Here is a 22,892-nt window from a genome sequence, read left to right as displayed (position 1 = left end):
AAAAAAAAATTGCTCCTTATTTCAAAAACCAAAATTTTCCCAAAAATCCAAACCCATCAAAACCAAATATTTTTCCCAAAAATCCAAACCCATTAAAACCAAATAGTGGGCTTTGTGTCTTTTCAATATGGGCCAACCTAGTGCTCTCCATGAATACATGTATCCCACAATAAAAATTCCATTATCATGTATTGTATTACCTCAAACCAATACCCCTTTTAAAATAAATGCAAGCATGATACAAATACTTCCTATATTTCGAGGGTTCGATTCTGAGAACCCCTATACTCATGTAAGAGAGTTTGAACAAATTTGTCGGACTATGCAACCTGATCATATGTCCGAAGACTCTCTGAAATTGCGTTTGTTTACATTTTCTCTAAAGGAAAGGGCTAAAACATGGTTTTACGGTTTGAGACCACAATCAATCACCACTTGGGAACAACTCACTAATCAATTTTTCCAAAGATTTTTTCCACATCATAGGACCATCGCTATTCGTCAAAATATCAATTGTTTTGTCCAGTTGGATGAGGAAACTGTTTTTGACTATTTTGAACGTTTTAATGATTTGTTGAGCGAATGTCCACACCATGGATTTGAGAAGTGGAGACTTGTCGCTATCCTCTATGAGGGACTAGACTTTAAATCTCGAGCCATGGTTGAGTGTATGTGTAATGGTGAATTTCTTGATAAAACTGTGGATGATGCATGGAAATTTTTAGCTGAGATTGCAGAGAAAACCCGTCACTGGGAGTCCATTAGGGAAACTGAGACACTGTCACATGATATTGGTGGTAATGAATTGAACTTTGGAAATAGCATGTCTAGTCCTTCTCATGTGTATGATATTGAATATGAACCTAATCTAGAGGAACATGAGTTGACTAATGACACCACAACTGCTAATAGGGACAAGTATGCATATTACTATGATGATGATGATGATGATGTTATGTTAGAAGAACATGTCTATGCTGAAAATGTTATGGAACCTTTGGGTTCAAATACATTAGGCTTCTCTGCCTCGACCTTCATGAATGATGTTTCTTCTAGTATTCCATATACATGTGATGTTGATACTGATTTTGAGCATGTGCATTTGTCCTATGAAGATGACTTAGGTAATATAGAATCTTCTGTTGACACTAATATGCATGAAAATATAATTGTTGTGTCTGATTCTCTACCTGGGTCACGTTGTGATGTTTCCACTGATTTGCCGATGCATGAGAATAATTCTTCTGATGATGTTGATGATTCTGATTTGTGTGAGCATGGTGAGCATGTTGTGACACTTGTAGAAGACTTAGGAGATGTTGATGTGATTAATAATGATGTGCCTATCTTCCTACATAAGTCACAATCCGATGGCCTTCCACCAACCTAGATTTGGTTTGTACCCATATTGTCAAACCGACTTTTCTGAGAGTCCCTAATCTAGGTTTGGAACTGTGTGCTTCCCAAGTCCTCTTGGACTATTTTGCTTCTAAGTATAATACATTTGAGGAACCACAGTTGGAATTAGCATGTTTGCCCGTCCCTAGCACAGTTCACTTTGAGTTAGACCTTGTGCATGATGAACCCCCGAAACTGCGCGATTTTGTTTTCAAAATTATATCTTCTGTAAAATCCAGGTTTGGGGGTAGCTCATTTTGTTTCACAGCTTCACTTGCATGCCTACCATATTATTATTGTGTGAAGCTGTTGAAACCTCTACACTTTGTCTTTTGGGTTGATCCTCAACTCTTTAGATTGTTAGTGTATGGTGAATTTTTGTATATAATCCAGTAGATAAATTTTAAAACTTTTTGGTTTCTTTTGTATATATTTTTGCTAATCCAATATGATCTAAGTTGAAAATGTTGGATTCTTGCCTTGAATAACGGAGTTCTAATATTGCTTTCGCCGAAATCGGGTATTCTCTTTCCTTTTTCTCTACTCAACATGATCCTCTTCATATGTTGTATTATAATTTTGTTCATATTTTGAAACATTGAGGACAATGTTTAGTTTAGGTTTGGGGGTGAAAAGTAGATACTTTGATATATGCCATAATTGAAAACAAGAACTCATTCTTTTTGAGAAAAAAAATGAAAAAATCAAAATTAAAAATTAAAAAAAAAAAAAAAAAAAAAAAACGATGTATATATTCAGAAAAAAAAATATATCAGAAAAATACAAAAAAATCAAGTATTTATCAATTCCATTCTCTCTTGTTCCAAAAATAAAAAGAGAGTAGTCAATGTAAATAAGAGTCATGTAAAGAGTCATCTTTTGTTGTTTCATTGTAATAAGCAAGGAAGGGTGTATGACATTGATGTACAACGCGAGTAATTGTGAAACACCTCCTACTCATTCACAATTCTCGTAAAGTCCGGACAGCTAGCTAGATTTCGACCTTGGTTCTTAGCCTGAGAAACTATCTCTTGGTGATTAGTAGTCATAACTTCAGATCTTTCTTTACACATGTGTAGATACACTTTACACTCTTATCACATGTCTTTATTTGTTATCAGTGCTAGGATTGTGCCTTTGATAGCTAGATTGACATCTCCATTTTGCTGTGAGCTTAAACTGACTTGCACATGTCACATTTGATGGAATCTGAGCTTATATTTTGACCTAGAACTTTGTAGGTACGTTCTAAGCAAACCTTCACGAGACTTAACTCGTCCACTAGGGACACTTAGTGGTTTAAAAGGCTTATTGCATACGCTAAATGCATTCGAGAGACCAGCGACAGTGGTATAGGTAGGATTTCCTTAGTTTTGTTTTACTTGAGGACAAGTAAAATTCAGGTTTGGGGGTATTTCATGAGTGCTAAAAAGTGCATATTTCTATATATTTTTCTTGGCATTTAACTTATCTTTTGTGCTCTAATTCTCCATTTTAACCCATATTCTGTATTTTCATTGTTTTCAAGAATAAATCTTTTTATTAATTAATTTTGCATTTTTAGGTACCAAATAAAGTTTGGATGAATAGCGGAGCGAAAAGAGCAAAGACACGGGAAAAAGCCGGAGGAAACTCTAGCGGAAAAGAAGTGCAGAACGCGGTATGGAAGACTTAAGGATGAAAATGGGCTTAAAAAGGAAGAAATTGTTCTTAAAGAAGAAGTGGGCTCAAGATTACCTAATCCCAAATCCAATTCCTAAACCCAAACCCATATCCTAAACCCAAAATTCAATACCCAAACCCGTTTTCCTTCTTAACCGTAAGATTGGATCCATTCCATCATCCAACGGTCGCTGCGTCATCGTGCATCAGATTTCGATGCATCTGACCAACACTACAACACCTAACTCCATCTGGAGCCGTCAGCTTCGTTGTATCACTTAATCCAACGGTCGCTCAGAGCTTGTTTACATCGTGCCGTTCGATTCAATTAGTAAGTGATTATCCAACGTATCACCTCGCTGCGCATCAACTTCAAATGATTCCGCTCAACACCCTAGCCATCGAACCCTTATACCCCAAAACAAACAGCCCCTAACCCATTTTTCTCTCGAGCTCTTCTTCCCCTTCTTCCCAAAATTTGCAGAGCCTGCAAATCCCTTTCCCCGACCATGGCAGAGCTGCTCTCTTCCTCCACCTCGAGCTTCATCACTTCCACCTTCACCCGACACCCCAGAAACCAAAACCCATCACTCTAAACTCTATCTCTCTCACCTCTATCTCATTCACCCTATGAGATAAATCTAAGAGAGCTAGGGTTTGAGTATCAGTCGACAGGAGCATCAGAGAGTATGGGAAAAGAAGGAGAGGACGAAAAGGAAGCATGGGTCGAGCACAGGGGAGACAAATTCAGAGGGTATGGTGAGTTTTTCCCAAATTCCTATAAACCCTAATTTTGTTAAATTTGGGGGTTTGGTGTAAAAACCCTAATTGGGTGTTCTGATTATAAATAGAAAGTGAGGGTGTAATGTTTTGGATACGCCTGGGTTAGCCAGTGTGTCACCCTAGAGCACTGGAATAGCCAGTGTCTCAAGGGTTAGTGTTTAATTTTCAACTATTTTTATGTTTATTCCATTACTCTTAATCAGTTTCAATTCAGTTGTTGTTTTTGTGTTTCAATTCAGTTCATGTTTTTGTTTTATGTCTTCTGTGTTTGTTTATGTTCAGTTCAATGCTCTGTTTAGTAATTGTTTTGTTGTTGTTGCTGTTATGTGAGCTCTCATGTGTATTTGTATAGCTAGGCTGAGATGATGCCTTAAGTCACTGTTAGAGGTGGAATGTTAGGTTATAATTCTTGTAAATTGAGCTAATTGAGAAATGGAGGAATTTAGTGCTCATTAGCAAGCTTCTTCTCCTTCCATTCCATTTATGTATGCTCTGGAACATAGGCAGGCTTGAACCTTCACCTAGCTCCATTAGGGACAGGGATTTAACATAGAATTACACCATCTGGCTAGGTCACAAGGTGGATTCATAACCTAGTTGTGATGTTTACTGTTTTGTGTGAATGTTAGGCTAAAGCCTTTGAAGCATTGGATTGATTGAGCAGTGGGGAGAAACTAGTGCTCACTAGTGACTGTGAGCAAGCTGGTTCTCTTCCCACTCTAGTTGTATGCCTAGGCTCCCAACTTTGCCTTTCATTTTTTGTATCTTGTTCTTTCTTCACTCTCTGCCTTAGGCTAGCTGCCTTTGTGCCTTGTTCTCCCACTGCCCTTGGCTTGTAGCCTTGGTTTGCAACTATCTCTGTTTTGTTATTACTTGGCTTGCACTATCACATTAGCACTATGTCACCATTCATTGTAAATGCCACCTTAGTTTCATAATTGTTTTTGGCCTTTGTAAATACTCCAGCTGCATTGTCACTTCTCTATTGTCATTGCCATTACCACATTGTAAATATGCAACACCATTGCCACTGTCACTGTAACCTTACTTTGTACATAAGCACTGCAGCCTTGCCCTATGCTTCATGGTTTCTTTATGTCATTGTCTTGGCTTGATGCCTTATTCTCCCATGTTAACTCACTGCATTGTTGCACTTCCTTGACCCTGTTTTGCCCTGTCTCAGCTTGGTCCTAGATCTAGCTATCTTGACTTAGCCTTTGTGCTAGTCTGCCTTGGCCACTGCCCTGCAATCCTGCCAGCAATCCTGTGGCTGCTCCCAGCTCCTGTTGCCTTCACTTCTCCAGCCTTGCTGTGCTCCTGCCAGGCCCAGCCTTGTTTGCTGCTACTGCTCCAAACCCAGTTCAGCACAAGCCCAGTTCAATACAGCCCAGGTTCAAACCATATCCAAAGCCCAGTGCACTTCAAAGGCCAAGCCTAGTGCACTTCAAGACCAACTGAGCCCAAGCTCAGTTCACTTCATTATCAAACAAGCCTATAATCCAAAGGTACCCTAAGCCCAAAGCCCAAAAGGCTTCATAGTTAACCAACAACAATTTAGGAGCCCAAAACAGCTACACACTCCAAAACACACCCAGTCTCTGTGGATCGACCCGTACTTGCACGAGCTACAACCGACGACCGTGCACTTGCGGTATTACTGTAGGCCCGTTTTCATTACGCTTCAATTTTATACGCTTTCCCGGGTCCACCAATCATCAGCACTTTAAAATATCAATTTACCAAACAAAATTTACAGTTTGTTAATTTAACAGCGCTTTTTAAATTGAGAAGGGATCCCCTCACACTTTTATTATCACGCTATCTCACACATTCGACATCATTTTTGCGAATAAAAACCAAATTGTAACGGATTTGAAGCTAATATTTTGGGGATATGTTAGTATTACATAGCTATATGTTCCTGCCGAAAAAAAACATATTCCGAGATGTATAACATCACCATGTACTACTTTGAAAATGAACCGTTAAAATTAATGAATTTCTGGCCCTCGAAATTAAGACCAGTAGATTGTAAGGTTTATATTTCGGAATGTGCTCATTTTTGGTAGGCATATAGAACTTGGTAGGAGAAAGATATCCTCAAAATATTAGCTTCAAATCCGTTACGGTTTAGTTTTTATTCGCAAAAATGACACCGAACGTGTGAGATAATGTGATAATAAAAGTGTGACGGAATCCTTCCTCTTTTAAATTATACGCCGCTTTATTTTCGCAGCACAACACAGCAACATAAAGGTACTTTTTTTAGAATTCAGATCAATACCAAACTAGCTTTTAAATGAAGACTATTATTGGGGGGTCACACTCCAATAGAGGGGCTTCACTTGGATTCTTAATGTTCAAAAAAATGGTTATGTGATATCCTAGCACAAATACAAAATGTCTAGATTACCCTTTAACTAAAATAAAAACTTAAAAACCTAATCTTTTATATTCTAATTCAACAACCGATTCAAGCAACTGAGGAATCAGAATTTCAAACTCCTCAATAACAACCCATGGTGTATGTTAGGTAATAATATAACAAACCCATCTTTGTTTACCCGTTTTTGTGCTTAAAATATGTTAGATTGAATGAAATTGAAGTAAAATTAGGGTTCCAGTACGTTTCTGCGAGTGTTACGTCTAGGTTCGGTACTGCTTTTCTAGCCGTAACTTTAGTTTATGAAGAACTTACGGCCAGGTTTGGATTAATTCCAACCGTAAAATTTGATTTGCATGTAGTTTTACGCCCCAGGTTTGAATTAATTCCAACCGTAGAAGTTGATTTTACGGCCTGTTTATTGACTAATTTTTCCAACCCTATCGAGTTACGTCCAGGTTTATCCAAACCTAACCGTAAGTACAGATTACGGTTGAGAACGAAGCTTCAACCCAACTGTAACATGAGCAGTAAGTGGAAAAAATTTAATTTTTTTCTTCTCTCCAGTTTTTCTTCCCACAAAAACTGTCCCAGAATTCATCAAGTATATAACAAAATTCATTAATTTAATTATTATTTAATTATGGGTGACCCGTTTTGGTTGTTTAATTAAATTAAATTAAAATTAACTAAATAAGGGTTGTTTGATCATTACAAAATTATTTGAGATAAGGTGTTTTTGAAATTATTTATGGGTGACCCGTTTTGGTCCTGTTAAGTGACACCGATCTAATGAAATGTGACGCCCCAATAATAACCTTCTTTTAAATATGGACTGTTATTTCAATTTCCCAGTTATTACACCACTTTGTTTATATATGTGCATATAGATATATATACATATAAAAAAAAGCCACTGACGTCTTGCACGCTTGTATATACTTTCACTTGCATAATTTGTTCCCATGTGAATATCTTCTTGTCAATTTAATGCTTTCATCTCCACATTTCACAGCATTCTCTTCTTACACTCTGATAGAGTTCAATTTAGCTTCAATAGCTTTCCTGGTAAAGAAATACGGAACAATATTAGTATCAAGGAACCAACTAGATCAGCAATCAGGGTTCTTGATGTTGGAGACAATCAGGGTTTCTCGGATGCTGGAAAATACCCAATCAGGGTTCTTGATGTTGGAGACAAGGTAAAAACTTTACATGTAGGCCTCTTTAAGCTCTTTGTTTCTCGGATCGAGCGTCAAACCCTTAAAAAAGGCATCTGCTGCATCATCATACCTCTGCAACAAAAAATGCAGCAAAGAGTTGAAAATGGGTATTGTTTACTGGATAGAGCAAGGTAACAGAGGGGAAATGCATGCTTTATGTATATTGAGCGCGACACCTAACCGATAGTATGCCTTGGGCCATTCAGGACTTTCATATATGCATTTAGTGGCATAGTCAAGCGCCTTGACTCCATCATCCAGATGCGCATAACAGGCACTCATGTTAGATAGTACAGCTGCATCTTTGGGAAGAATGGACAAGGCCTGTATTCCATTTTAAAAAAAAAGGCTAAATCATCAAAGTAATCAACATTAGAGGAAATATGTTAACTAATCTAGCTAGTGAATGTGAGAACAATTCAGTGACGGCAAAAAGGTTACCTATCTGCCAATAGAAGAAAAAATACCTCGTGCAAAAGACAAATCAAGTAACCCAGTTTCTAATTTACACTAACTGGCATATTTGCTATAAACACTAATTTACACTAACTCAGTCATTAATCACGATCCAGTAATAACACACAAAAAAGTAAAAACAAAAAAAAACTATTGAAAACTACCTCTTCATACCAAAGCGCTGCCGTAAGATACTGCTCTCCCTGGAATGCATCTCTTCCTCTTGATTTTGCCTGGTGAAATTTTTCCTTTACATGGACTACCCTCTGCCAAAGATATTCCAAATTGTTGATGAATTCGCATCAAATTTGGGACTTCCAACACATTCAAAGTACTAACTTAACAGCGGATGTAAGAGATGTGAGATGACAGAAATTAGCATTGGTATCGGTTCACCATAGCTAGATGAGTCAAACAGGTGTGCTTGTCGAGTGACAGGGAAAGACAACCGCGCACGCTAACAACTCAAGCTAAACAGCCTGGTGCCACACCCATTGGCTAGCCTATGTGCATGTTGTTTTAGTTACTGGGAATACAAATTATCGTGTGAGAGACAATAAATAGTCCGAGTACTGCAATATTTCATATTCGACTTCAAAAAGTATATCCAGCCATCTCAAAGAGCGTGAATGAGGTTTCATTATACAGTGTACGAGCCTTAAACTTGAAGGCATGCTCCACAGATAATTGACTAGTTGAGGCAATAACATCATGGCACGACTAGCATGTGGTCATGAGCCACCTCATGGAGCCATACTTGTTCACAAGAATATTGGTAAGACGGCGTATTCAGAGTTTTAATAACCTAGCAGTACTGCTGATGGTTTATACAAACTTGATGACTCATACTGAAGGCGAAAAAGAAGGCATGGACTAGGAGGGAAGTCTGCTAGAGGTTGACGAACTAGTGGAGAGGAAAAATAAAGCTGTCAACGATTTTTCTTTAATGAAAAAAGAAGGCAGAGGAACACACTAGATAATATACCGTGAAAGTACGGGAAACAAAGCCATGTGAGACAACCTCGAGACATACGACATAAACTCCATACCTGCATTTTGTTTGCATCAGAATTTACATGCCTTATTAGTCCGGCGATGCTCCAATCAGGATAAGTTGGAATGCGAGACGTCACAGGAAAAAGAACCCCAACAATTTGATAATTGCACTTAATAGCGGCAATTTCTAATGCTGTCATCCCTTGCTGCAATGGAAAACAGATTCAAAATTAGATAAGAAATTGAATGTCACACAAAACAACATTTTAGTAGGGAATAAACATGCTACTTATAGTTCTAATGCAATAAGGTTTAAAGCAGTTGGGAAGTCTCACAAAGTCCCTTCTTTATTCGCTAGACGTGACATAGATATAAATAGACTACGAACATCAACTATCATATGTATCAAATATAGGCCAAGAACTAATACCCAGACAATCATTAGGGTACAAAGTTTATGATGATATTGTATGGACCTGCATAATCATCTGTGTGGAGATAGCACATATTCTCAGAAGAATTCAAAATTTGGACAAAAATGTAGCAAAATTTAATACAGCAGTACATTCATTTTATAATTTGGATCTGCACCAGCTTCCAGTAAGGGCGTAAATGTCATCTATGCCTCTATCTCTTGCTGCAAGTGTCAGAGGTGTATTTCCATATGATAAAACATTCGGGTCAGCGCCTGCCTATATATATATATATATATATATATATATGTGAATTGAAGAAGTTATTACATGCTTTGGCACAGGAAAGCCATGAAAGATGCATATAATAGGATGTAGATTTACAGAAGCATGTGGTCCGCTATGCCAAGTAATAAGATTGAGAGTTTTTCCAAACCACCAGAATTATTACCCCTTTTATTATTATGGCCTAAGAATTATGTATTCTCCCATCCAGTAACATTACGTTATGAGGCTCCATATTAATTACTAAGCTTTTGGCTTTTGTTCAGAATTTCAATATTAAAAGGAATGAATGATCAAGCATAAAAAAATACTAAAAATATAAAAGGAATTGAACAAATCCAGTTACGAATCTTACGACAAACAATGTAAACCAGTTTGTTAAAACCTGGTGATCTTAACTGAATATATCAAAGAATACGAAAAAAGAAAAGTGAAATATTAAGCAAATGCTATGAAGTAAACCTGGTTAGATGTTAGTCAAAAGAAAAAAATAGTGAACGTTCTCAAAAATATGGTAATCGCCTCTTCTGATTTATGAAGGAACACACAGTTACAACTTCCAACACATGGCTTAGTCCGAGTAAACAAAAAACATTGTGCCACCAGAAAGTTCAGTGATTTTGTTACCTGCAGTAAAAGGTTCATACATCCCTGTGACTTGACAAGAATGGCTGAAATTAGAGGTTTCATATGCAAGTACATCTCACAATTAGGCTGCATGGTAAAGAAAATCAATTAAGTTTGACAACAATTGAATAAGCAAGTACATATGTTGCTCTCAGTTAGAGATAACTGTCCTAATCATTTTAACAAGTAAAATAAACTGCATAAATTTACAGAAAGAGAAGATCGGTAACTTGGTATGCTTTTAAGAGTTGAAGTTGACATTCAAAGGACAAGTTAGATTTTCATCTTGATTGATTACTTTACGGACGAACAACTGTTAAATACCAGCAGAAGAACCCAACTTACATTTGCACCATGATCCAACAACACTTTAACAGCATCTAGAAGACCATGATGAGCAGCTAACACAAGGGCAGGGCCACACCTAGTTGCAACATCTACGCGAACACCCCTTGAAAGTAACAAGGTTATCATATCTGCATCACCTGCACATAAAACCTCATAAGAATTGCATGCTTAATTATAAGTTCAAACGAATAAAGATTTTTGGTAAGAAGTTAAGAAACATTTTATTGTTACTCCAAAATTCAGACTTCATAACCTACTTTGAGGAAATCTAGGCTCTAGACAGATCTAGTTAGATCTACACCAAAATTGAGTATTTTTCCATGTTCGTGAACCACTGGAAGGTAGTTCAATAATCTTCACGTTGACCTGGGCATCTATATCACGGTGTAAAGTTGGGAGTAGGATATTACAGCCAAATCAGGATGGCTCACTATTCACTATGATATCTTTTTGGTTGGCTATGAATTAACTGATCCACCAAATTGGCCAGGGCAACAGGTAATCTAATCCTAGCATGTAGCTAGTACTAATAGTAATAAGAGATTACATACGGGCACTTGTAACCAATTCACTTGATGAGTTACATCCTTCAGTGTATCCTGATAAGTGGAGTTTTTAACGCACTCACAACTTCATCCATTAGTAAATATTAGGTGTAATGCATAAATGTGTAATTAAAATCTATATAAAGGTTGATTTAAATTTTAAGGTGGGATGGGATGGCATGTTTAGACTTAAAGTTACCAATGAAGATCTAGTATCTAACGTAAGACTGAAAAATTCATTTAGTGAGGGAGTACCTGATGATGCAGCAAAATGTAAAGGATTGTGAGTCATATCAGTTGTCCCATCAGTATTGGCACCCTTTTCAAGAAGATACCTAACCGTGTCGAAACGCCGCTTTGTAGTTGCACGATACAAGGGTGTGCTACCTGTAAAATAGACATATCTACTGAATATTTACAATAGCAAATTATGAACAGTCTAAAAGAGTATACCATGACTTGAAAGGTCTCAAGTCTTAACTCTTAAGTAATTAGAATTTTTTCTAAAGAGAAATAGCAAACAAAAAATCCTTGATGTAATTAGAACAATTGTCATTAGCTTGTCAGCATAAAAACAAACAATTGAAAAATCAATCTGACCCATAGAACAGAATATCATTCCCAAACGAGACAAATTCAATTAAAAAGAAGAGGTATAATACCTCTATCATCTTTGGAATCTAAATCAAATTTCAACTTCTCAATCAAGTATCTGCAAACGTTTAAACTTCCTCCTGCCGCAGCAAAATGAAGAGATCCTCCTCCATCTTCATCTTTAACCTTTCCAATCGCTTCTGTTACTCCAACCCCTTCACCTTCAGCAATATTCAAAGCCAACCCTAAAAAATAACCAAACAAAAATGTATGAAAATAATGAAAAAATAAAAATGAAAACTGTTTTTCTTACTCTTAAAGCGATTGAGTTTCCCAGTATAAGCGGCATTAAACAACTCAAAATGTGGTGAGGTTGATCCTGCATACAAAACAAGGAATTTTTTTAAAAACAATCTAGGACTTGGAAAAAGTTTAAGGAGTTGTAAGGGGAGGGAGAATGGAGGAGCAGACTTGGTGAATATCCCAGATAGTCCACTAATCTATCCATATCCATAGCTTGTGGAAACTTTGATTTCTCAAGTATCTCAACTGAAAATGAGAAAAGAAGACAACAGAGACGGTGAAACTAACATCCAGTGCTCTTATTTTTTTTTCTTTTTCTTTTTGAGTACTTTTTGCGCGGTAAATAAATAACTACTTGTCTTACTCTTACCTAACCGTTCGTGATGAGCATAAAAGATACCAAATGAAGATGTTTGTTCGTATAAAGATGGCGCAATGCCTGTCACGTTCAAATAGTGTGCAAAGGTGAACAACTGAGAAATAGAGTACCTGAGCAATAGACTTTCCCTTGGACAAGGAAATGTGGTGCAGCACCTCAGAGTCCATAACTCCACTAGAGCCCCAGTGGTTTCCTTTTGCTCCCAAAGGCGAGTATGCTGCGACCATAATATTGTTGGCTTTACAGTAATCCCGCAGTTTCTTTTGTTGCCAAATTGGGTTCATTTCTACCTTTATCATAGTGGGTGCATCAAAAAATGAGATTAGTGCTATATTTTATCAAAGCAGTAGAAGTAGGATCAAATTAACACTAATGCATTTATAAAGCTCACTTGATTAACGGCGTACAGGAGTGACGAACTTCCCTGGCTTAAAGCTTACTGGCCAATGTATCAAATACAGGTCCAGGTACTCCAATTTTAGATTCCTATGTTTTACAAAACAAAATTCATTATTTTCTTAATTTTGAAAATTCAAAAGACGTTATACTAGCAAATACGTATCTTCTTGTTTTTTTCATGTACTCAAGGGGATTTACCTCAGAGAGCTCTGAAGAGCAAGAACGACCTGATCAGCGTGCGCATCAGTACACCAAAGCTTGGAAGTGATGAAAGTTCATCTCGAGATCTAATGAGGCCAAGTTGAAGTGCTTCAGCTACAGCTTCACCTATAGACTCTTCAGTCTGGTACAAAGAAGCTGTATCAAAATGTCTATAACCCACCTCTATCGCATTAACAATCACGGACTTCACCTTGTCAGACCCTTGAAGAAGGTTTTCAGCTGTTCCAATACCTAAAATAGGCATCTTTCTGCCTGAGTTCACTTCACAGTGATTAGAGGTACCCCACCACTCTCCATTGTCTCCGCTTCTCTTTCAGTACTTCATGTAATACTTCTTTATATAGGTGATGGCCAAAGAGCAGGTTTTAGTGTATAAACACTTTTTGCATTATTATGTATCCATTTCATAACTGGTAAATACCTTTAGTTAGTGGCTGATTAGGCAAGGATTCCAGGGTTCATTGGATTATGTCACAATTTAGTGGTCACACCACAAGAGCAGTTTAATACGCGGCTGTGGTATTTACAAAACTTAAGATGTTTAGCTCATATTTAGAGAAAATAAAGCAGGGTAAAAAGATTTACATTGCAGAAATTACATCATTTCCAACTCCAAAACTTCTCAACTTTAAATATTCAGCAACTGAGAGTGATGTCCCGAATATGTAACTAGTTAGCAGAACTCTAACCCAGTTTGCAGTTGTGGTTTGTCTGGGAAGAGTTTAAACTATACATGATCGAAGTTTGAAAGTGAGAGATCTCAGTGACAATTAGTAACACAGCATACAAAACCAAGGGACAACAAATGGAGCTGCATATTCAGGAACAACCAAAACACTTCCCTAATCCAAACAAACCCCCTGATGGTAATGGCGTAGTAGCCTGTTGATCCGAAATAGGCTTTTTTCGTGGAAGGTGTTTAAAGAAAGCCTTCACAGCTCCTGTAACTCCGTCCTCATTTTCCATGGCCTTTGCTAGTTCCACAGCAGCCTCCTTGACCTACAATTAATGAAGAATATCGTTAGGGAATGGATGACGAACACACAAGACTCTAAATATCCATTTATGTGAGTATGCTATCACTCGAAATTACTGAAACAAACAGTTTTCCATTTCAAATTTATGCCTATCGATACATCATGTAGCATGATCACACTTTTCCTTCTTAAAGTTGTTTGCTCAAAACTGAATGTCAACTTTCACGGCCAAACAACAGATGGGCTCAATATGAATTTGCAACTTGAGAGCAACTTGCTCGTTACCTTGGGGTCCAGCATGAAGTTTATTGCATCTACCAGCTTCTGCAAGGAAAATTGATCAATAGGAATAGGAGGTGGACCTACACCTCTAGCGTGAACTCGCTCTCCCCAAAATGGCTGGTCTCCAAAGAATGGCACAATAGCAGTTGGGCACTAGAGAAAAGAAAAATAGTGATTTATGACAAGTCATCGATATGATCAACTATAAACTTCCAGCAAATAAATTAAAATAGTAGTGTAGCAGCATTTACCGCAGCTTTAAGTCCAGCAGCTGTTGTTCCAGCACCACCGTGATGAACCTACAGATAATGTCGGAACAAATTACATAGTGAGACTTGACATTTCTAAGGAAAAAGAAAACTGAAACAGAGAATGAAGTTTGAAAATATCTAAGGAACGTAGCTTAACCATGCATACAAGATTAGATATTATTTATTGTGGAAGCACTCAAACATAGGTATCTCTATCTTTCTTATCTCAACTGTATCCAATTTATAAATAGAACATGGTTTTCATTTCTTTGATGAGGTGATAATAGTAGATATCCCTTTCCTCGTTTAGCAAACCCAATACCCATTTACAACTTCCTCAGGCATGGTAAGAACTACCACCTTTTGGCATGTCCTGGAAAACCCCACACCTTGACCTCATTGGGTGGTTAAATGAGGAAAATATTGATATTCACTAGGAGCGGTGTAAAAAAACAGATAAACCCACCTCCAACAAGAAGAAAAGAAAAGACAAAGGAAATCCCTAGTGTGATATCCTACTTGCCTCTAAGGGCGTTACACTTATGGTTCCAAGTCTTAACTTGCAATCTTATGTCGTTTTGAGAGAGAGTTGGGCCAAGGCTCTCATAAAGAATGAAACCCCAGTGGTATTATGCTAACTAAAATGCTATATAATTGGGTTGGCATGGTTGGCGAGACCACGCCAACATTCAAGCACCAAAGGTACATTTGACCGAATGCAATTTGAGCATTATTTGTACTGTATCCAATGGAACTGTCAACACAGGTATAATGCTATTAACAACTATAAAATTCAGCAGCTGACTCTAGTAGACACTTCCAAACACAAGTAAGTTTTTGTTTTTATCTTGAAAAGAAGCTAGATTTTGTTGTTTTGAAATGAAAAAAATAGTGTTGCGTACAGCGCAAAATGACAGTTGGTATTCATTACCATGAAAATCCAGAAGCTCTCAGCAATTGCATGTATTTCTTAATTATGCATTCCAATACAGAACTGCTAGTGCAAAATATAGGTGGATTTGTTACGTTGTGCGACATTTCAAAACAACTCCTGATACATCAATGGGATTTGGGTGGGACACAGCTAAGTTTCTCCAAGTATTAAGATAATGTAGTGGAAGCTTGAAAATTAACTACAACAACAGAAATTTAGTTCAAAATAAAGCTCAATGAAAAAGTAACTAAAACCATTGGTGCTCAAGGAGTTCTACTTAGAGGACATGAACAAGGATAATTGTAGGAAGAGATGCCATGGGATGGATTTATATTCTTGATTTTTCACAAAAAGAAGTAATACTTGATTAGGGCAGGAAACACATTAAACAATCTTTGAAGAATGACGATTTCAGACATAAGTAATGAAAGCAAATCGTACCACAGCCGTGCATTGTAAGAAAAGCCAGTCATGGGGACAGTTGTCCAGCAAATAAATTGATTCCTTAGGTTCTGCCACTGATCATGTATTATCTCATGTTAATAAAAGAAAGAAAAAAACAATGAAAAACTAATATAAGAACAGAAGAAACTTTCTCGAAATACCAATGGAATGGCTAACATAGCGTGTGGAGTAGAAAATACGAACTTACATTCTCCAAGACCACCCCACCCTTTGTTGATTATGCCTCTCTGCCCGGTGATTTCTAGAGCTTCAACAATGATCTGGGTCATTTTCTCAGGCTCTTGAACAGGCTTCAGAGGAACGCAACTTGTTATGAAACGCAGCCGACGGTTGTAAAGAAAATTCAACAAGGAGATGCAATACAACTTAATATATCATACAGTATAACACAATTGTAAAGGCACGTTTCTGTGGTTAGAATGTACAGCATCACTCATCACTTCCACATCACATTCATACAAAATGAGTTTCTCACTTTTGTTTGCTTTGCTTTCGTCTTTTTATGCTGTTATCATATCGAACTGAGTACAAATTGCTTGTTCTTTGACTTAGATTTCAACTCTCCAATACTAATTAAACAGATCCACCGGAGAATCCAGACATGAATCTCCAAGCATCATCTCTTTACTGTCACTCCAGCTTCTGGTCTAACGCACAACAACCACCTCAGAATGATCTCCTTATAGTTCAATGCGAAGGTATGCGTAATACAACTTGGTGCTGATGGTATTTGTAAAGCTAAAGCCAGTGTATCAAAGAATTGATTCTAAGTGGCTATAGATATCAAATTATTAAGTTAGTGTATTCATTTAGAGCGTTCAGTCAAATTTTATCATCTAATTATTTTTATGCCAACCAGGAAGTATAATCGAGTTAGGCTCTAAGTTGATAAAGAGTTTAGTAAATTTTTGTTTTGAAGAATCCTAATATGTACCAATGTAGTTAGAGCATGACTGAGCACTTCCAAAATGGAAACATAATTAAATACTTATATTTTAAAGAAATTAAAAATCCTACTCAAGAGAATAAGAACACTCACAAGGCTTCCAAACCCGATATAGATAGGCTTTGGACCGGATTCAAGCCAGTCTAGCAGAGGTTTTGGTGGTGTATAATTTGACGCAAGGTCAAGGAAGCAAAACCCAACAACATCGATTTTAGGCCCCCAATCTGCAAATCAAGCAATCAAACTGCATTAGACAATTTCCTAAACCAAAATGTATGAAAACGGTATCCAAAGAGTGGTGCATTCTCCACGACCACATGAATTGGTGAGCTTTAGCAGAACCAAAGTCATCTTCAAAGAGTTAACTCCGAATCTGAATTGACTACAGAGTATATATTGATATCACTTCCAGGCCAGTTTGGGTTTAACGCCGCACCTAACCAGAAAGACGTTTAATACCGACAATGGGAACATAGATGCATACCTTTGGGCTTTGGAACGAGGTTAGGACTCCAGATATACCCATGAGGAACATCAGATCCAGATCCATGGGCACCACTTAAATACGTAACTGGTCGTAACTTCAGCTTTTTCTTCCTAAATTCATTTATCATATCTCGGATTCCAAGCCAAATCATTGAGTCAACAATTTGATATGATACCTGTAAATAAATTCAGAACAAAAATCCAAAAGAATCAGACAGAAAAATAACCTGCCAGATCACTCATTAACAATCAAAGAAATTATAAGTTAATTTGAAGTGGACCAACCCTATAACCAGCTTGCTGCTTGACACGGGATAAAGGATGTGGAAATTGACTAGTTGGCCTGTCATAAGATAGTAAATGAATGCATCGTCAACTTAAGTAGACCTCATATCATATTGTGGAAAAAAAAAATGAATAGTGCAAAGAACGGTGAAGAGAAAGACTCTTCACATCCACACAACTTTTGTATCATGTCTGAAGATACAAGAGCCATGCGAAGTCACAAAATACAACAACAAAAAACAACAAAAAAATGGAGATATAATAAATGAATAACTGTTGATATATAATCTTACGTCCATGGCATTGTGAAAAATATATGGATCGGTATTTCTAGATGCTCTGCTACATGTGCATGTCCTGCAAAGCATAAATAGATGTTAACAGTTGCTCATGCTCACGAAAACACATTATCTCTAAATCTTATGATGATCATTTAAAACAGAAGATAACAATGGCAATCACAAGTACAGACTATGAACGTGTTTGACTTCTGCACATCATGTCTGCAAAGCCAATTCAGATGATCCTTGCATTTTTTATTTTATTAGCTACTTAAACAACTTTTTAAGCAACAGCTTTTAAGAACCCTTATAAATGCTACATGAAAGAGACCCTAAGTTTGTCACATTGCATTATGAGTGCTGAAAAACATACAGGCAGGGAGAGTTAGAGAGTCGCCATAACAGAAAAGTAAGTAAACCTACCATATGCCGGAGGGTTGGCAATTATTGCTTCTGCTTTGAAAGGAATACCAGAATCGAGATCTGGTTCTTTGCATGCCGAGAGTAAAGAAAAGATAATTTCCTTCAACTGTTTACGCTGAATAGGTATTTCTGAAGGAGTAGAAGGCAAAAATCCTTTGTTTTTTACCATGTCTGAAAAGAAAGGTAAATTAGTGGGGCATATGCACATACATGTATTATGTATACTACATATCTAAAACTAATTAAAAGAGCTAGATGTGTCATGCTTAAAACAGTTGAACTATATGTACCAGGAATTAAAAAACAAGGCACCTAGACAAATTTAACTTATGTTAGCATGAAAGAAACTATCTCAATAAGTTGGCCTGACCTTGCAATCCCACATATGAAAGATGCAAGATATTTTCAGATTGAAATATAAAAAATTCTGAGTGGCTTTAGTTTTACATTATGATCTGGTCTTACAATATCACCTACTCCATGCATGAAAACCAACTAAAAGTAAACAGAAAAGAAAGATCATCAACTTTTATCAGTAAACAACTGCAATGGTTATAAAACTGTAGGAATGAGTCATTCATTGCTTCGTCTAAATTTAGAGAAAAAGGATGACTGAAGAGAGTAAACACAAAGCAGTGAATTCCAAGATATTGGTGCTCATATAATAGATAGTAAACAGGAAGCAAAAGACTCCAGGGCATTGGTATTCCCAATTTCCCATAATAAATCTGACATAAATTTTCTCGCAAGAGCAGAGAGAAAGATAAACACCAACTTAAGTTTGGATTCCAACAGTGTAAAGAAGATAATGCTTTACAAAAACTAAAACTAAAAGTTTCCTTTCTCTGCTCTTTCTTTTATCTTTTATTAACATCAAAAATACCATTTCTATTAAATCCCATCTCAATTAAATCCTTAAAGAATATCGACTACGATACAGCCAGAACTCGAGGAAAATTCACTGGACTGCTACTAGCTTGCTAACAGAACTGCAGGATGATCCATTTACAGCACAGTAAGATCAAACATCAATCTATGAGATCATTAAACAGCTTTAATAACAAATTGATTCCGTATTAAGATAACAGTCTGAGTCACCTCTCTGGTAACAGAAAGCTCAACTGCTCAAAACGTACAAAACCACCTTCTTCTTTTTTGTTAGCAACTTTTGGTTTTAGGAATCACACCTAAAAAACATAAGATCTGTGTCTTAGAAGACCCAGATACTGTCTTGAAGGCTTTGCCCTCTTAACCTCTTTCTACATTTATTTACTGAACCAATGTGTAATATCTTCTCTTCACAAATGATAGTTTCAGATATAGTTTAACAAACTGAGACTTTCCAACACAAAACCAGAACGAGTTTTTAACAAGATAAACAGATGATCCAACAAGCAAATAAAAACATGTTAGGGTTTACAACTTTGTATTTGAGCGAAGGACTTTGTTAGGTTTTTCATTTGATGCTTGTATAGACTAGCAGGACTAGCTAAGCTAGAATGTGAAACCAATAGTACATTGGAACAAAATGACCCCATACATGCTTGTGGTAATGGAAATAATATGACTGTAGGGACTATTGTTCGCTTCTAGAAAATTGATCAACCACAAAATGTCAATCCAAATAAAAATAAAAACATTTTGTTTAAGAAGCACCAAGATAGGAAATGCTCAAAAATTGCATATCATTTGAAATTCTCAGCAGCTAAGCATTCAGATAGAGTCAGAATAAAAATGCAATGAGGTATCCAATAAAAATTTGAGATGTTGATTCAGAAGTGTGAACTACTCAAGAAGTTACGGAAATTACGTACATTCAGCAAGAATTTTTGGATCTCCACCTAAAGGATAGAACTCCAAACCAGCAGTCAAGACAAACTCCTTGAAGTTCCCATGGGTTGCTAGTCTAACACGATGACCATAATCCTGTATGAGAAAGGGATGACAACACCAACCAAATTAGTGAAATGTACGTCGATGAGGACAAGTAAGACTCTATTTTCTGCAGACATGCTGGGCTTCTATTTCTTGATGTAGTGCTGCTCCCAAAGTGACAAATAAAAGCTAAGCTAAGGGAATTCCGAGATGTCATGAAAAAAATGTCAGTATACAGAAAAGGGTCTAAGCTTATAACCTGCAGGCGTTTACCAATAGCAATAAATGGTTGTACATCTCCACGGGTACCAACAATAAGCATTACTATTTGCAACGGTGGTATATACTGAAGGTCTGTTGAGTCAATAGGTTCCTCATCAACAGCTTCACTACCAGCATCTTCAAAATCAAAACCTCCATGTTTAGCATCCACTGGAACTTCAAACTCAACAGTACCATCATGTTTCACAGTACCCATCCGCTTCAGCATTTCAAGCTGCATAATTGGAAAATAACTTCTCAAATGAATGGCAGACTGCAGAAAAATACGAGAAGAGCAGATAATAGTGTGCATTTTGAAACACAAACTGGCATATTTTTCCTAAATCTTTTGAAGAAGGGGAGTAATTAGAACTGCGATAAAACCAATTGATTGTGACAACCAAAATGAACCATTTAGAAAATCTGAAAGTTTGATTTACAAAACCAAATAGTTTTGTCCACTGTGATCAGTGTCAGTAATGTATTACTATTAAGACGTAAGGGAATATAAAACAAGTAATACTAGAAATAATTAAAACTGAAAAGAAAATAACCCAATGACTTGCATACCTTTTTCTGAATGGGCAAATTTTCATCAAAAATGCGTGCTGCCTGCTCAGCAGGTAATGGACTTTGTTGACGCCTCTCAGTTTTAGACCTTTCCAAAGTCGGTTCATTCATTTTCAACTGTGGTTTATCAAGATCTGAATTCACTTCAGACATATTCGTCCCCCTAGGCGAACTCCTGTCACCAGTTCCTAAATAAATAGCATGACATGAATAGTGGTCCAAAAGGGATGACATAGCAATTACAAGTGTACTGTTTAAAAAAAAATTATCAAAAAGGTGGAAATCTATAATCGAACAATTATATCATAGGAAACTTTCTACTCCGAGTACTTAGCTAAATCAATACAACATGCATTGCCATTATGTAGAAAAGACAACTCAATAGCTAGTTGGGGTGCCCCCTGGAAGTCGTAAGGGACGAGAAAAACTAGAAGGATAATGCAATAAGCACCACAATTATGGCGAAAAATCAAAGAGCTTTGTAATTTCGCACAGATACACATAAAGATGATGTCAGTTGCCAGGATTGAGTTTGTTAAGAGGATGGTTACTCAGCAAGGTATGTCATCATAACCAAAACTTGCATCATTCATCCCAGACCTTTTGACCTCTATACAGCTTCATGCTCCACAAACTCCATTACTTAAAAATGAAGACTCCTAACTAACGGAAGGAGTAATCTACATTCCAAAAAACAGCACTCTGGTACATCATTTTGAACCCTATGTCTGTAATGCATTTCAAAATTTACAACAAATATATTTAATCAATTTTCCTACATTAGATTAAACAAGGCAAGAGCCTATAATATTACAGTTTCTTTCTCCTATGTACCCTAAACAAGCGATTCTACATTAAATCGATTCACTGAACTTTTTCCTCTCTAAAGCATTCCTAACCCTAAGGAATCGGCCTTGAATTGGACCAAATAAAAATAATAAAATTCAACCAGAGACATAATTTATATAAAGAGTCACAAAATCAAAACCTGAAATGCTAGAGTTGTTGGCATCATCATCTTCCCCTTTCGATCCAGGAGTTCCTTTGGTTTCCTCCAGTCCACCGGCATCAATACTTTCCATAATTACACTAACATCCTCAGAAGAAGAGTTGTGAGGATGATGCAATTGTGGATCCACCGCCATTTCTGAAGAATTCTTTCCTTCTTCTCCCCTTGATGAAGTCATGGGGAGAGAGACAGAGAGAGATACAGCTGGGGAAGAAGATTATTAAACACAAATTTCTGGAGATGAAGAACAGATAGATTCTTCTGTATATTAAAAAGACCAATTCAAAACCCTAAGCAGGGAGAATTGAAAGAAAAAAGAATTGGAGTTTAAAAAATTCTGTGAGTTGGTGCTTTACATTTATTTTTTTTCAGACCTAAAGTGTTTTTTACTTGTGTTAGAACGGCAGGTATTCTGGTTTTTCCCTCTAAAGGAAAAATAAAAAAAGAACGGCCGTTACACTTTCTTTTTCTGAAAATGAGGTTTGCACGTGAAGTTGGTGTTCCCACATCATGACATTCTTTCTTTTTTCCCAATATTTGCATTTTCATTTGTCAAACCGACATTTTGTTATTTTTGACTTCTAGAAATTAAAAAACTACTTCTCAGTTAAAATCGAAGTCACTTTTTTTAGGTAATTAATAGGGTATTTGGATATAAATTGCTTCTGATTCTAAGATATTTAATAGCGCGTTTGGATATAAACTGTTTCTGAATTTTGATTCTCCAGAAGTCGAAGTCAGAAGCAAAAATCATAAACAAAACTATTTTGCTTCACAAAAAGTTAATTTTTGGACTTCTATAAAGTTGTTTTGAAATTTGACAGCCAAACA

The 22,892-nt window shown here is 36.7% G+C and overlaps 2 protein-coding genes and 1 non-coding gene across 9 annotated transcripts; all 3 read right to left on the bottom strand.

The window, feature by feature from the left end:
- Positions 1-496: 496 nt before the first annotated feature.
- Positions 497-600, bottom strand: LOC113300813. Its single transcript, XR_003335927.1, has one exon. It is a non-coding gene; the product is annotated as a small nucleolar RNA R71 (small nucleolar RNA).
- A 6,445-nt stretch (positions 601-7,045) lies between these two features.
- LOC113296833 (ankyrin repeat and SOCS box protein 3-like) lies at positions 7,046-12,324 on the bottom strand. 6 transcript variants are annotated; one of them, XR_003333164.1, is made up of 11 exons: positions 12,185-12,324; positions 12,027-12,092; positions 11,782-11,958; positions 11,375-11,506; positions 10,572-10,711; positions 10,227-10,313; positions 8,955-9,107; positions 8,070-8,171; positions 7,631-7,773; positions 7,399-7,521; positions 7,046-7,291 (listed from the first exon to the last, which is right to left on the bottom strand). XR_003333164.1 is itself a non-coding variant. In XM_026545187.1 (11 exons), exons 1-10 carry the CDS (start codon positions 12,225-12,227, stop codon positions 7,438-7,440), a joined length of 1,155 nt encoding a protein of 384 aa, XP_026400972.1. In that variant the 5' UTR covers positions 12,228-12,324; the 3' UTR covers positions 7,046-7,291; positions 7,399-7,437. The 6 variants fall into 6 exon arrangements, 5 of the variants coding, with proteins under 5 accessions (XP_026400972.1, XP_026400971.1, XP_026400973.1 ...); XM_026545187.1 differs by having other exon boundaries at positions 7,603-7,773; XM_026545186.1 differs by having other exon boundaries at positions 7,442-7,521; positions 7,603-7,773.
- Positions 12,325-13,567: 1,243 nt separating this feature from the next.
- Positions 13,568-22,578, bottom strand: LOC113296832 (sterol 3-beta-glucosyltransferase UGT80A2-like). 2 transcript variants are annotated; one of them, XM_026545184.1, is made up of 14 exons: positions 22,041-22,578; positions 21,053-21,240; positions 20,481-20,756; positions 20,161-20,272; positions 18,347-18,517; positions 17,936-17,999; positions 17,643-17,700; positions 17,356-17,533; positions 16,965-17,095; positions 16,113-16,215; positions 15,902-15,978; positions 14,527-14,574; positions 14,279-14,428; positions 13,568-14,015 (listed from the first exon to the last, which is right to left on the bottom strand). In XM_026545184.1, exons 1-14 carry the CDS (start codon positions 22,237-22,239, stop codon positions 13,836-13,838), a joined length of 1,935 nt encoding a protein of 644 aa, XP_026400969.1. In that variant the 5' UTR covers positions 22,240-22,578; the 3' UTR covers positions 13,568-13,835. The 2 variants fall into 2 exon arrangements, with proteins under 2 accessions (XP_026400969.1, XP_026400970.1); XM_026545185.1 differs by having other exon boundaries at positions 20,481-20,717; positions 22,041-22,573.
- Positions 22,579-22,892: the final 314 nt, after the last annotated feature.

The sequence above is a fragment of the Papaver somniferum genome, chromosome 7 (assembly GCF_003573695.1).
Source record: "Papaver somniferum cultivar HN1 chromosome 7, ASM357369v1, whole genome shotgun sequence".
Lineage (NCBI taxonomy): Eukaryota > Viridiplantae > Streptophyta > Magnoliopsida > Ranunculales > Papaveraceae > Papaver > Papaver somniferum.
The sequence above is the reverse complement of the archived record's forward strand: the minus strand, read 5'-3'. Positions and strand labels throughout refer to the sequence as shown.